Source organism: Artemia sp. Qi Xiang Cuo, chromosome 4 (genome assembly GCF_049724085.1).
Source record: "Artemia sp. Qi Xiang Cuo chromosome 4, ASM4972408v1, whole genome shotgun sequence".
In the NCBI taxonomy this organism is placed as follows: Eukaryota; Metazoa; Arthropoda; class Branchiopoda; order Anostraca; family Artemiidae; genus Artemia; species Artemia sp. Qi Xiang Cuo.
In genome coordinates, this window is record NC_142797.1 from 37498787 (window position 1) to 37515307 (window position 16521).

Sequence of the window (16521 nt, forward strand, 5' to 3'; positions counted from 1 at the left end):
GTCCTGCTTTCATCTTTTATATATATTTTAGTAGGAAAAGCAGGTCTGATTGGTTTTAAATTTGGTTTATGTTAGGAGATCAATCTTCAATGTTAGGAGACATCAATGTCTCCTAACATTGTTAGATCATGTTAGGAGAATGTTAGGAGATAATAAGTAAATATCGCACAAACTTTTATCCCATTTAAGGGATTCTTTTAGGGACCCACCAAATTCAATTATTTTTTTTCGTAAACATAACCTAAGAATAGGTTTCATCTTTTTATTTATTTGTTGTTCTTCATCTGTTATTTAAGTTGTTTGTTTCTGTTCTTATAGAAACTGCCCTTTGCTGAGACAGATCCACAAGGAGCAGACATTGGAAGCTTTTATAAACAGTGCCAAGCTGCTCCTCCGTTATCAAGTTTTGACAATGATCCTACACTATCAGAGCAGGTCAATGAGCTCACGGATCAACTGAAAGATTTTGAAACAAGGTCAAAAGACTTTGATGACTTAGTAAGGTCATTATGTAGTGATACTGAACTAGAATGAGTGCCTTGATGGACTTTAAATTATGCTTCTGCATAATTTTAATTTTGGTCAATATCAAAAGTGTTTTTAGCTTATTTAGCTGAAAAAAAACAACACTGTAATGGTAATCAGAGCTGCGCTTTTGCTGAATGTGATTGCTCTTAATTTAAGGAAATATTATGTGCATTGTTGTGTTGAACTATTGAAAGACTCGCTTGAAGCCACTTTTAGACGTTTTCCAGGACACTGATTTGACCGATACCAACATTGCGCCGCTGTTTCATGCCTGGCTTTCCAATAATAGTTAGTACCACCTCTAGTGAGATCTTCTTTTGTGTAGTAAAAGTTTTTTTTTTGTTTTTTTTTAAGTTCCAAAACGGCCCAAAATATGATTTTTGTGGTGTATTGAAAATGCTATTAGAATTTGCCTGTGTTTAGGAATTACCTCTTTAGCTCTATCACATGTTTAGAATTTGTTGCTTATAGCTTTTTAAAGACGTCGTAAGGTACGGGTAGTTTTTTTTGTGCGGAGGGGGGTGAGCATTTTTTCAAAAATTTTAAACCTTGCGAGCAAATTTAGAAAGCAAAAGTTGAATATATGGCTGTTAGGGGTTTTATTTTTATTATTAATACTACTGACAACTCACTGTAGCACCAAACCACCAAGAGACCAGTACAGCTACGCACGCTCCTCTTCCATCTCAATCTATTCAAATGCTCCCTCTTTACACCCTTCTAAAAAATTTCCATTTCCCTTAAATCTTTCCTTACGACATTCTCCCATCCTATTTTAGGACGACCTGCTTTTCGTTTGACTCTAGATGGTTGGCTGACAAGACGATCTTTGACAATCTGTATGCTCATGTATATTACCTGGAATTGCATTTCTAACAATTTCATCAAGATGCACATTCTGTTACATACTTCACTTGGAATTTAAAACTAATAAATGCTAGCCTAACTTCCCAACTTCCACGCCATGCACCGATTGTTCCAGAGGCTGAGCCAGCATGGTTAACACGGTCCAACGAAAAATTTAGTAGGCACACGGAGAGAAAAAAACATGAATAATACTAAAAAAAAACGAAATAAAACTAGGTCTTTTTCTTACGCCCCACCTCTACTCTCAGTGACGACAACGAAAAATTTACTTTAAACCTAAGATGTCACCTACGCTACAAGAGCTTGTTCGTCTGACATTGTGACGAAGAGATACAGGAAAAGAGATCCTGCTTGTCAATCCTCTGTCATGTATATTCCTTAGCTATGTTTGCAAAAGAGGTCGAGGAGGCTAGCTTTTCTCTCGCCTCCTCCCAAAATTTCTATATTTTCATGGTGTTTCCCTCAATTTCTTATATTTACATACAACTTAGCTTTTGGAGTTGTGACGAATCTCTGCCCCTTAAATAAATCCCTCCTTACGCGCCTGTTAACTCATGCATGACATTATTTTGACTGCAGGAAAGGAAAAGATCCTCCCCTCCCCCTTTTTTATAACTAACGTTGATTAAAAACCTAACTAATACATTTGCTGCTGATATTTTTCGAGTAACAAGAAGAAAGAGACAAAAGAAACATTGTCGAGTCAATCAGTGCAAGTTTGACGATGATTGGTTGAAAGTTGTTGAGGGTGGTCACTGCAAATTTTAACTTTTTCTGACCTCTGCAGATTTCTTGACTCGTCATTGTTTTGGTTTATTGCTTAAACAATCATTTCCTTTTGAGTACTTGGTGAAATAAATAGTGCTAATGTTTGACATCAATATGAGGACTTGCAAGCAATTCTCGAAAATAGAAGCTGTTTTGGAAGTCTCGAGGTGTTTTTTTTTTACTTTTTAGACTTCCAAGAGTTCAATAATTTGTGAAGTATCAAACAGCAATTCAGGATTGTTTCAGCCATCCTGAATTTCACTTTGTGTGACATTAGCATTAAGATTCAGCAAGAAAAAGATTGGGAGTATAATATATGATTATACTCACCTAACCTTGAATTCTATTGATTTAATATAAATTGAATCTACGTGATTGTTTGCGGCATTGAACTGTTCAACCGTTCAAACGTGATTGAACAGTTCAATCGGCAGATTAATATGCGGGGCATCCCTGCGTTTGAGATTTGATAACATATTTTTATAGCAAACGTAAGCCATGAACTTTTCCTTCGCCCAAAATTGTAACTTTTTTGGTTGTGAACTGCCAAGTTGATTTACTTGCTGTGCGAGATATTAAATAAGCTTGTTGTTCTTATATTGATGTGTTGCTTCTTTTCCCCTATGGTGGTATAGTTTGAATAAATGTGTTTGGATTTCGCTGTACCTGTTTGCTTGATGTCGAAATTTATTTTTGATAATTCACGTCGGTTTATATGGATTTGCTTGTTACGCTAGTATTTTATAATGTTTCCTCTTTTCCTTCTCCAGTTTTCCTTCAAAATTTTTCTTTGTCATTTTAAAATCTTGCTTAATATTTTACAAGTAAAAGAAAAATTTATTGATTTGTTTTTGGACGGTTCATATACAGCTTTTTTTCTTTTTTTTTCTTTTTGCTGTTTAGGCAACAGATTATTTGAACTAATAGAATTATGATTTGCAATTTCTCCATTAACATTAACAAAACGATAATTAGTATGCAGCCAAAGTACGTATGAAGGAGTCTAATTTTTGGTATTAGTGGGGTTAGGGTTGAGGACATATAAGAAATTATATATTATTATATCATAAAAAAAACCGCACATGTTTCAGTGCTTACAGACCCAAAAGACTCCTTTCATTATTAACGAGCCTAAGCTTGCGGTCCTGCTCAGTTATTTTTTTGAAATATTTATTTTTGTTAAGCTGAAAGTGTGCTTCATCGAGGGAAGTAGTTTCAATTGTGGGTATATTGAAGTTTTATTTGATTTCCACTAATATATTGGACATTAGAGCGTTGTTAATGACACTCGCCTACTGTAATTTAACTATCATTCGCAGGAACTGCTTGATAGGTTGTTTCCCTTGTCGATTATTGAATGGGTGGTAAAACTCTAGGTTTGAAGCTGGACCTACAAAATGTCACCTGTATGCTGCTCAGCTTTGAAACAATCTTTGATAATATACCTTGATCCAGTTTAAAGTGTTTTTATTTCTTTCTGTATTTATTTCCTTTACAGTTACTACAGGCTAGTACAACATCTGGCATGCATGCCAAACAACTTGCCAACGGTTTTTTTTTGTACAAGCTAAATGAAATAAGTATGAATCGGTATAACTGTATACATATATATATATATATATATATATATATATATATATATATATATATATATATATATATATATATATATGTATGTATATATGTATATGCTTTCAGCTTGGCAATTGGTGCATATTTATTAATTATGAGAAATATTGATCGTGCTAGTACTCATACCAAGTTCTATATTTGCGAATTTCATTTAAACAGTCACTTAGTAATTGAATGCTTGTATACTTTGATTATATATTTACTTCCATGTATTGGGTAAATATTATTGTTGGAATATTGTGCTGTTTTTAGCACGATTTAAAGTTTTTCATTGTACATATCTTTATTATTACTTTTTAATTTGTATAGCATAGATTCTCTGTTAATTTTGCTAGTTTTACAAAACAAAAACCAAATGAGAAAAATATCAGTAAGTTATCGAGACTAAAATAAAAAATAATTTGAAAATCAAAATAATCATTCAGAAACTTTGAATCGCTGTTATGGTTTAACTACAGAATATAAAAACCTGAAGAAGATACAAAAACATGGGGAAGCCTTTACAGAATTATCTTCTTTTTTTCGACTTGTAGATTGAGTTATTTTTTCAGTTATTGATACCTTTTACCAAAGATAATTCACAACTATAGGTTTGTACAGACGCTATTTGGAAGTAGCCATGGAAAGGGCCAATTAGTTGTTGTTTGTATTGGGGGATAGGCGTTGTCCTGTATTCATAATCTATATGAAGCAATCTGGTTATAACCTGACGGTTTATTCAAATTAGCGAAGTTACTGACTCTGGCGTTCTGTTATAGAGCCTTTTCTGCTGTCTAAATTTTTTGCTAATTTTTGCTAATTTAAAAATTTTATTTGATTGTGTTAATTGAAAGGCTGGGTTTTATATGTTAAATTTAAAGCTAACCCCCTCAATACTAAGTTCTGTCTATTGATTTAATCCATTTTTTCCCATGGTATTTAGTAAATAATATTTTAAATCGCAGAAATAATGGGGAGATGCGACTTCAGCATAAAATTGTATTTTATGTACCTTGAAAGCCTAAGAAAAAGCTACCTCGTGCAAAAAGCTCGTTCTTAAGAACAGTCAAAACCCGAAGCAGGCTCACTGGTGGATCCAGGGAGACCCCGGGCCCCCCAAGACTTTTTCTGGTGCCCTCAATTCGTGTTTTTTCTTCTTTTTTCTCTTTTTTTTAAATAATTTGGTCAATTATTGGCGCCCTTGTCACATTGCACCCCCCCCTCCCCAAGCAGGTTTTGCACTTCTCTGTTTACCTGTAAAATTTTTGCTGTGCAACATTACGCCTGTCTAGTTGGCACAGCCGGGCGTAATATTATAGGAGATTCCTAACGCTAATATTTCAAATAAATCTAGGGAATCCCTTTTATTGATGTTTAATATTTCAGAATTGAGATAATTTGACAAGTTCGAAGATCTGGTATTTAAAATATCTGGTTGTAACTACTTCCAAATAAGCTTTTTCAAAATAAATTCAATTACTCAAATCTGTGAGCTTTCAGCAGTAAATTTTGATGCTTTACTAAAATATTTATTTTAGTTTATGCCTGTTTTGGTATGGATAAATGTAGTCGCAAAGATTCTAGTCAAAATGTGAGCTTTGGGTTAACATTTGGAAGAAAGTTTTTCAACTTATTGTTTCCCCACTAGGCTAACAAATACAATTCTTATTTGCTCTCTATACCTTTGTTTTATTAACTTCAGTAATGATTAAAGCCATAACCATCGATTCTTAAGAAGACTAAAATTTCCATTCCAACAAATTTTGCCGAAAATTTGTGAAAATTTCTATAATGATTAAAGCCATAACCATCGATTCTTAAGAAGACTAAAATTTCCATTCCAACAAATTTTGCCGAAAATTTGTGAAAATTTCTATAACCTTTTCCTTTTTTTTTACGTATGCTTCGCTTGTATGAAATTCAACGAGAGAAATATTCTTTTGCTTATTAGATATATTATTAAGGTATATGTTCCCTCTGAAACAAGCGATTTTGCGACAGTCCAACAGCTGTAATTGGCATCAAAGGACAAGATACTTTTATAGTGGATTGATTAGCCTCAGATTCATCCATTGATCGAGCCATAATTATGATATTACTTAGACTTTTTATCGGAGAAAGATGTAAATTTGCTGAAAAATTAAGAAAATTGTTCTTTTGTCAAGAATTTTCACCTAATACTCAGTGTATTTTCAATCTAAAGGACCATCTACAACGAATTTCAAAAAATTAATTTGGTAGATGGGTAGGGCTGAATGTCAACTTGGAATTATAGCAAACTTGTTGTCTCGTTGATATATTAAAACCAGGAGTAAATCTACAGCATTTTCATTGGAGGGGGGAGGGGCAAGAGTGTTCAATATCCGTATAGTCAAGGAGCATGGGCTATATATTTTTTTCTCCACATTAATAGGGGGGCAACTGCCCCTCCTAAATGACCTTAATTAAAACCGTCGGAGAGTAGAAAAACAAAATACTGAAAGTTACACAGGAAACATAAACCTTAGTAAACCAGTTAAAAAAAAAGGCTGACAATGCTTAAGCTTTTTTCAAAACTTTTACAATGTACTTGATATCATATTTAGATGCTGTATGAAATGTTGCTTGGTTTCATTTTGGAATCATTGTTTGTTTTATCTATGTGTACCTGAATTTTGGGTTTGTAATGGCTTATTTTTTTTCTTTATAATAAAGGGAATGACCTACGTTTTCTATATATTTTAAAGGAATAGATTGAAAACAAAGCGAACGTGGATGAAAATTATTTTCATATTGGACCTATAACAGAAAATTAATTGTTAAAAATATACTACTAGAACTATCACCAACAATTCACTGCAGCGCCGAGCTGCCTGTGGCTAACACAGCAGCTCACGCTCTTCCTCCATCCCAATCTGTTTAAAGCTTCCCTTTTAGCACCCGTCCAAGAAGTTCGAGTTTCCTTTAAATCCTTCCTTACCACCTCATCCTGCCCCATTTTCGGACCACCTGCTTTCAGTTTGGTGATAGATGGATGGCCGAAAAGAACGATCTTTGGCAATCTGTTATCCTTCATCCGTGAAATGTGTCCTTGCCATCTCAACTTTTCTGTTATTATTGCCCTAGAAAGTGTTATTATTGCCCTAGAAAGTGGGATAGAACCCCATTTTTCACACAGCTTATCGAAATGTGGTCGGTCAAACATGTACCCATAGCTGTCCGTAGACAAATCCTCTGGAAAACATCTAATAAATGCTCCTGCGTGTTCCGAAGTGCCCACGTTTCTGAACCATACATGGCGATTGTGATCACTGTAGCTTCCAATATTTTAATCTCGGTTCGAAAAAAAAAAAAAAAAAAAACACTGGAAGTTTATCCTTCCAGGAATGGAATAAACCAGGAAAATTAACGTTTAGTTTTCTGAAAACTGTAAATGACCTTGGCCGTCTTGGAGATTTGAGGGGGCCGTAACAAAACAGCAGTTTGTGATGATTTATTTCAAGTTTTCGATTTAATATTTATTTTCCTTGGAAAAACTGTTGACATAATTTATTTCGTGTTCGCTTGCAAATTTTTACACATAGTACCAGTAAGAAGAGTCAATCGTGCTGTGAGTAGCTGTGATATTAGCTGTCGTCATTGGACTTGCCCTGGTTGGGATACTCTCTCAAACTTCTAATTATTCTTATAATATTGTTCCAAATTTTAGCTTTTTAATAATGCATTTATTAAATTGCATTTAATAATGCAATTGACCTTTCATGGTTAACATTTCGTAATTTAGAACCAGTTTCTGAAAATCGTCCCATAATGATCAAGATTTGACAAAGATACAATGCGTCTATCTGTATAAAGTTGAGGAAGGCAGAGGAGTCTCGGACTTGGTGGCTTCACTTTAGGCTCAACAATTGTACAGACTGAAACCACTCTTTGATTCTAATTTCAACAAGGTGTAGAAATAACCACCACTGTACTAAAATGTGTCTGCAAAGCCTCTGTCTGGGAATAGGCTTTACAAAATTTAGTAAGCTTGCCCTTGGGACTGGACATACTTATGATTAAAATACTGTACAAATTTATATCCAATGTCATTTGGACCCACGGTGCGTCTGGAGCTTAAAGGGTGGCTGAATTCCTAATTCTGTTTTGTCATTTAAAGGGGCACAAGGTCCAGAATTTGTGACCAAGTGATGCTTCTCGCGATTTTCTACGATTACCCGTTATGTCGGATGTGGCTGGGGGAAAGTAATATACAGGATATACATCGCTCTTGAGGTAGAAATAACTAATTATAGCTAATTTTCCCAAGGGTAAAGGGAGGAGTAAGAGGTTAAACGAATATTGAGACGCTCAATTCTTTAATTTAATATTCAAATTAAAAGCATCATCTACCAAGCTAATGTTTCTGTTTCCCTCCTTAAGCTCCTTGATAAATTTAGCTTCCCACCTCTTATTCTTTAAGGGTTTGTAGCTCCTTAATTTTTACCGCTGCAATATTCTACCGCCATTGGCTCGATACGATTGCCCTAGGGGAAAAATTGAAAAAAAAGAGACACTTTAGCGCTACAAATCCAAAAACGTAAATTTTCTTTGTTGTTCAAAATTGTGGACTGTAAACCTTCAATGAAAGGTCTTCGACAATGGTGATTCCAACGGATTGCCTTTTATTTTAATTAATTAAAAAAACTTTCCACAAAATAAGTTTTTCAAAGAAAAGTAAAGAACTCCATTAAACCAAAAATGAGCAAAAATAAAATCAAATAATCTACCAAGCTTGAAAACAAGCATCGATAAATAAATGAAACCCAAAAACGAATAAAAATACAATAGATAACCGAGTCAAACTTAAAATGAGCAGGAATTAACATGAGTAGGGCTAAAAACCCATATGCCTTCCCAAAGACAGAACATAATATTCACTGTACTGAAAAAATATATGCTTTTTCTTTTATAACTTTAATAAACCAAATAATATTAACATTTTGATTACTAAATATCAGTATATGTATATTAAACTGACAATGCACATTCATTTGTATTTTTTTCAGTAAAGTGCAAACTATGTTCTGGCCTTGGGATTGCATAGGGGTTTTGAGCCCTACTCATGTTCGTTCGTGAGCCCACATCTCTGCTCGTTCTGAGTTTGACTTGGTTATTTATTGTAATTTCTGTTCGTTTTGGGTTTCATTTATTTATCGATGCTGATTTGTGGTAGTTTCACGCTTGGTAGATTATTTGATTTTATTTTTGCTCATTTTTGGTTTAATGGAGTTCTTTACTTTTCTTTGAAAAACTTATTTTGTAGAAAAAGTTTTTTTAATTAATTTTTGTTCGTTTTATACTGACATAGTCTTTTCAGGGAAAAAGAAAATAATACTTTAAATCTTTTCGTTTTTTTAAGACTATACTTCTGCCAGCTATTTGTGTTCTGGAAAAAAATTTTCAGCAATTTTTAACAACATACAGCTATTTAGAAATCTGGACACAAATTGTAGTGTTTAATTTAGTTTCATAACTCCTCTAGTTGACCTGAAATAGAAAACTTGATACCATTCGCAAAAAAAAATCTGTTTACTTTCTTTGATAGTTTGGATACACTTACGCTATTTTGATTTGGTTAAATTTTAACAGAAGTAGCCCCGAAAGTTTGAACATAATACCCTCGGTCGTTCTTGGGATACTGCTGAGATGCCTTATTGGGAATTATCATTCACACAGTGCATTTTTATTTAATCCTAAGGCAACATTTAGTTTTTAAACATCATGGGCAATTGGGAGGGTGGGCGTGGGAGAGGGAATAGTTGACCTCCAAACACTTTCGACTATAAAAAAGGGCATTAGCCCTTTTTATTTTTAATCGAATGATCCTTTTTCGAAGTGCCGTGGTCTAAAAAAAAAAAAAAAAAAATAATAATATATTGTACCCACATCGATCTTTACTATAAAAATGTCAAGGCTTCCAATCACTTTCGACTATTAAAAAGGGCACTAGCCCTTACAATTTCCAATCGAATGAACTCATTTTGAGTTTCTACGACAACGCTTTCTATAAACACCTTATATGCCCCCAGGGCATACATTACAAACCTTGCCATGAGGGTTATGAGGGGGTTCTCATCCTCAAAGACCTATTTTCCAAAACTTTCAACTACGTTAAACAAAACGGCTATCTCAAAATTTTGGTTGGATAAGTTTGGGGAAATGGTGGTCGTGAGAGGTGTGTTAGTTGCTCTTCAATCACTTTTGACTATTAAAAAAGGCACTAGCCCTTTCAATTTCTAATCTAATGAGCCCTTTTGAAGTTTCTATGACAACGATTTCAATAAAAACCTTATATGCCCCCAGTGCATAACTTACAAACCTTGACCAGAGGGCTGGGGGGGGGGGGGGGGTTGTCAACCTCAAAGACCTAATTTCCAGAACTCTCAACAACGTTAAAGAAAATTGCTATCTCAAAATTACGATTGGATGTGTTTGGGGAAAGGGTGGGCGTGAGAGGGGGGTTAGTTGCCCTCCAATCACTTCCGACTATTAAAAAAGGCACTATCCCTTTCAATTTTTAACCGAATGAGCCCTTTTTGAGGTTTCTACGACAACGCTTTTTATAAGAACCGTATATGACCCAGGGCATAAGTAGGAAGGGCATAATGACTCCCATCCGTCACCACTGCTGCCATCTACAATTAAGTCTAACACTGACAGGTTATAATTTATTCAAGGATTATCGATCCACGAACGAGTCAATGACCCCTTTTTTCAAGGTTGATTTATTTGTTGTTGTTGTTGTTGTTCGTCCAGGTGCACGCTAGGGGAATGTATTGATCTAGGGGAGAGAATTTCCGAGTACTTGATTTACATAATCGGTGGGGAGAATGTTTTGATTTAGGAATGGGAAACAGGAAGTACATGCCTCCTTCTAGACCATTCAGAGAGTCGGTTACATCTCCTTCTAAGCAAAACAGAGGGCTGGTTACATATTAGCGGGAGAGGATTGCAGAGAATATAAGGAAAGTTTAGGTTAGGTTAGAATGAATAGTTCAGTTTGATTAGATCATCCCAATAGAGTTCCAAGACACAATGGATAAAACAACAAATATTATTGATGAGCTAGAAGCCTTGACTACAGCGATTTACAATGTGAGTTCTGTTTAGTACATTTTCATTCTTTATTTTCAAATAAAATTATTTTCCTTGGTCACCCTCCAGTATATTCAGGTAAATCCCCCCCTCCCACTCTAATACAAACTCCACTATGCTATCTTTATAGTCGTTAGAAAGCGTAAAATATGCTCTTTTTAACCATGTACCCCCCCCCCCCCGTTAACGACTTTAATTCTTTCATTGGAAATAATACTCTTTTTCGATAAATTCTTGCTTTCTATATCCTATCTAAAGTGTCAACTGACTTCTGTCAACCCTTAGCTATTAATCTGCTGATTCCATTTAAGCCGTCACCCTATGTTTTATCAGTTCCGTAAAGATTTAAATAGGGTTAATTATCGCATCCTGTCAACGGTCATCCGGTATCGACGAAACCAGGGAATTAAGCTTTTTGTAGGTTTCACAGAAAGACACTTTTTTCCAGTCGAATTAGCGATACAGTAAATCTTATAAATTGCAAGGGGGAGAGGTGACAGTTATGATAAATAGTTTCATATAGTATTTGTTTTTCATTTTGAGTACTCAGTGTTAAACGAGTTATTCCCCAAAAATAATTGCTAACAAATATTTTTAGGACTTGTTAAAAGGGGGAAGGGGGCAATACCGCGCTTCTAACACCATCATTGTAAAGCGAAAATTAAGGTGCCCGGGATTTCTAAGAAAAAAGAATACATAGCTTTATTATGTGCAAATTGAATACCATTTACGTCTAAGATCATAAATTTAGGCCTAAAAGCTGCTGCTGGGTTAATAATCATTTATCTATTTTAAAATCTATAGACGGGAACATTTTAAAAAAATTTCTGAAAGGTAAAAATAGAAACATTGATTTCTATCCTAAGGCTATAGACTACTGATTGTCAAGGTTTATTTTTCTCACAAGTTGTGCAATAAAACCATATGATTTCCATGCATAGCATATTTCGTGTAAAATTTTACTTTTTGCATTGCTTTTTCGGCTTAGGGGAGGGGGACTTCTTTGTGATAAATGCTTTCTAGACAAAATTATGGCTAGGGGCGGGGGGTACTAATTTTTATTTTTTGAAAAAGGGGAAAATTATTTCAATACTAACTTTTTTCACTTCTTTTAAGGTAAATTATGAAGAATGTATGGCCATTAGAAATAGCTATGGTTCCAGTTCAAACTGCCTTTATTTTGAGCAGTTTTTCGCAAGGAATTGGGAAAAAAGCCCAACTTTAGCGGAAAGAGTGGGGATTGCGGAGGGGGACACCACCTCATACACAGTATAATCTCTGCTTGTTTGGAGCTCTAATGTGTCTCATTAGTTTCACTTAAAAAAAACCTTTTTTCTGTGATTTAATTTCTGTTCATTTTTAATACCATACCCAGTGTAATTATAAAAAATAGGAGAACTACCACCCCCTCAAACATGACTTTAAATATTAAAGTTACTAACGTACAGAATAAGTAAATGTATAAGTGCTTCAAAATTCGTAGGAAAAATTAGAAAATTCGCATTTTGTAGATTGTGACTTCAGCCTGAATTTCACGCGTTGAATTTCAATACATAATTTCCATCATTATTAAACCTATATCCAATTTCCAAAATTGTACCAATTTTTCATGTGCTAATATTATTCAAACTGAACGTTCGTATAATAATGCTTTGAGTTATTTCTGAGAAAAGTTGAATTTATTATAATCAAACTTTAATTTTCAGAGTTTAGGTTGCTTTCGACAAAGATTTCTCTTTACTTACGGCAAATTTCCACAAGGTGATTGATCCATGGCCCTTCTAAATGTGATAGAAGCTACTGCACCCTGCTTCAATCCCTTTTTACGTATTCAAACTGAATGTTCGTATAACAATGCTTTGAGTTATTCCTCAGAAAATTGACCCCTCCAAATATTTACTCAGAGGTGCGGGTGCTGAAATGTCAAACGTTACTTATTTGCCCATTATTTTCACAGTTTTCAATGCGGGATCTTCGAACACACTCCCTCCTTCTCAGTTTATTCTAAGAAATTGAGCTGTATTTGTTAGAGTTTCAGAAACATTACATATTTATTTAATTTAAGCCCTTTTTTTCAGATATAATAATGTTTGGTGCGATTGACACAGAATATATTGGTCTGAAATATTCCTCAACTGGCATTATTTTAGTGGTACTCCATGGTAGGTTATCGAGACTATCTAGTTTATTGCGTGTGTTAAATCAGTAATTTTTTGCCATTGGAGGGATAAACACCTACACCATATTTAAAAAAAAGACGTGAAAATGGATTATTCGAAGAAAGTGTGTGCACATGATAAAGTCGTTGTTGCCTTGAATGCTGAAAAAGAGATATATTTGAACTATGGAACAAGTAGTAGTGGAGATCTTATTGTGAATGTATGCCTACGTTGTCTTGACAGTGAGGAGTTAAATTCCTTTGGAGTAGTCAAGAATTTTCATCATTCAAAAGGTGGATATGTGAAAGTATCATTTCCAGAGAAGCTAGTACTCAGAGAGAATGCCAACATAAAAATAATAGTTGAGGAAGAGGGACAACTTCTAGCTAATGGTTCTGGTAATATGTTAGCCGTTGATAGATCTTATTGTCATCTTTCCGGTGTTAGCATTCGAATGAAATCAGAAAGGAAAAGAAGGGCCTACTGCTGCACCAACATTATAAATCATATCTTGTCAACGTGCCAGAACTGTTGCCTCTGTAAAAATAATGTGATAATAGACAGTGAAACTGCCGGTAAAATAAAAAGAGCATTGGCAGACAATATCACTAATGAATATAATGATAAATTGATTGGAAAATGAAGCACAAGCGAGCATTATTACTACTATTGCTCATATAGTCAATGAATCAAATAATACCTAGGATGAAACGTGTATTGAATCAGTAGGTGACATCCCAGTGGAAATTGTATATGACTCGAAAAGGATGAATGGCCATTCTAGCGGTCATGAGAAGAGAGAGGCGAGTAACTCCAGTATCAAGCGAGAGAACTCGATAAATTATTTTATGGAACAGATTCAGAATGTTCAATGTTGTTCAATAGCTATAATAATGTAAAATAATATATATAGCATATTTTTATGTTGTTACGACATGTTGTTACCTCAATAAAAATATTTTATGCATTACTTTGTTATATTTCTATTATTTTAGGAAACGTTAGCATGTTACGCGCTTAGAATGTTCATTAAAAAGTCGGAGATTTTTTGTTTTCTTTGGAAAAAAATTAGAATTCAACTATAATTTTTTCTTTTCTTTGAGAAAATTCAGAAAAGAACTTGAACTTTTCTTCACTTTGCTGTGAAAAATCAGAATTAAAGTGGAACATTTTCTATTCTCAGAGAAAACATTCATAAGAGAACTTTAAATTTGTCATTTCTTTGAGAAAAATCGGAACTGAATTTAAGAAAATTTAGAATTAAAATGAAACTTTTTATCTTCATTGGAAAATAAACACAATCCTAGTATAACTTTTCCTATCTTCTACGGAAAAATTTTGAATAGATCTGTAACTAATTTCTCTTTCATTGAGAAAATTCAGAAGAGAGCTTGAGAGCACTTCAGTGAGAAAAATTTAGAATTATAGTGGGGCTTTTTATCTTCATTGAAAGTATTCACAACTAAGGTATAACTTTTTCTATCTTCTATGGAAAAATTTAGAATAGAGCTTTAAATTTTTATGTCTTTGAGAAAAATCAGAACTGAAGTGAAACCTTTTCATTTTCTTGAAAAAATTAGAATTGATCTGTAACTTATTTCTTTTTCATTGAGAAAATTCAGAAGAGAACTTGAACTTTTATTCACTTCACTGTGAAAACTCAGAATTAATATGAAGCTTTTCTCTTCTCAGTGAAAACATTCTGAAGAGAACTTAAAATGTTTTGATCTCTTTGCGAAAAATCGGAACTGAATTTAAGAAAATTTAGAATTAAAGTGAAACTTTTTATCTTCACGGAAAATATTCAGAATCATAGTATGACTTTTCCTATCTTCTATGGAAAAATTTAGAAAAGAACTTTAAATTTTTTATGTCTTTGAGAAATTAAGAACTTTATTGGAAGCATTCTTTTTTAATGCAAATATTAGATTTGTCTTTAACTTATTTCCATTTCATTAAAAAAATTCAGGAGAGAGCTTGAACTGTTCTTTCCTTCACTGAGAAAATTTATAACTAAAGTGGAGATTTTTATCTTCATTGAAAATATTCACAACTAAGGTATAACTTTTTTATCTTTTATGGAAAAATTTAGAACAGATCATTAAATTTTTTCATCTTTTCTAGAAAAATCAGAAGTGAAGTGTAACCTTTTATATTTTCATTGAAACATTAGAATTGATCCATAAATGATTTCTTTATCTTTGATGAAATTCAGAAGAAAACTTGCACTTTTCTTAACTTCATTGAGAAATTTTGAATTAATGTGAAGCTTATTTATCCTCATAGAATAGATTCACAATTATAGTATGATTTTTTCTATCGTCTATTTAAAAATTTCGAACAGAACTTTACATTTTTTATGTCTCTGAGCAGTTAAGAACTGAAGTGGAAGCTTTTTTTCATTTTCTTTGTTAAATTTTAGAATCTGGGCAACTTTTTCTTTTCTTAAAAAAAATTCATAAGAAAATCTGAATGTTCCATATTTCTTCAAGACAATACAGACTAAATTTGGAAATCATTCTTTTCATGGAGAATGCTCAAGACCATAATATAACTTTTTTTTTATCTTCTATGAAAATTTGAAACAGGACTTTAAATTTTTCATATCTTTAAGAAACATTGGAACTGATGTGGAACCTTTTTATTTTCTCAGGAAAAAAAAAAAGAATTGATCTGTAACATATTTCTTTTTCATTGCGAAAATTTGGTGTTGGGATATAAAAGAAGTTGACAAGTAACGTATAACTTCTCTGGCATGCTGAATCTGCAAGTGTGATTTTAGAGAAATTTTTAAACCATATAGGGTTAACTTATCTTTTTTAGGGGTTACCATTTAGTGTTCTCCTACATGCTGAACCTGAAAGTGTGTTCCCTGACATGCTGGATCTGAAAGTGTAATTTCAGAGAAATTCTTTAACCTTTTAGTGTTAACTTGCCTTTTTAGGGATGACCATTTAGGGTTCTCCAACATGCTGAACCTGAAAGTCCTACATTTCGCACCTGAAAGTTTGTTCCCTGACGTGCCGAATCTGAAAGTGTGATTTCAGAGAAATTCTTTAACCATTTAGGGTTAACTTGCCTTTTTAGGGATGAGCATTTAGGGTTCTCCAACATGCTGAGCCTGAAAGTATGTTCCCTGACATGCTGGATCTGAAAGTGTAATTTCAGAGAAACTCTTTAACCTTTTAGTGTTAACTTGCCTTTTTAGGGATGACCATTTAGGGTTCTCCAACATGCTGAACCTGAAAGTCCTACATGTCGAACCTGAAAGTGTGTTCCCTGACATGCCGAATCTGAAAGTGTGATTTCAGAGAAATTCTTTAACCTTTTAGGGTTAACTTGCCTTTTTAGGGATGACTATTTAGGGTTTTCCTACATGCTGAACCTGAAAGTGTGCTCCCTGACCTGCAGAATCTGAAAGTGTTATTTCAGAAAAATTATTTATCCTTTTAAGGTTAACTTAACTTTTTAG

At 33.7% G+C, this 16521-nt stretch overlaps 1 protein-coding gene across 1 annotated transcript in view; it reads left to right on the forward strand.

Annotated features, from left to right (window-relative positions):
• Atg13 (Autophagy-related 13) overlaps positions 1-6481 on the forward strand; it is a 78903-nt gene extending 72422 nt beyond the window's left edge. Inside the window, exon 9 of the mRNA XM_089088285.1 lies at positions 319-6481. Within this exon, the coding sequence (XP_088944411.1) occupies positions 319-534 (216 nt within the window). The 3' untranslated portion in view covers positions 535-6481. The remainder of the gene's footprint in view (positions 1-318) is intronic.
• The last annotated feature ends 10040 nt before the right edge of the window (positions 6482-16521 follow it).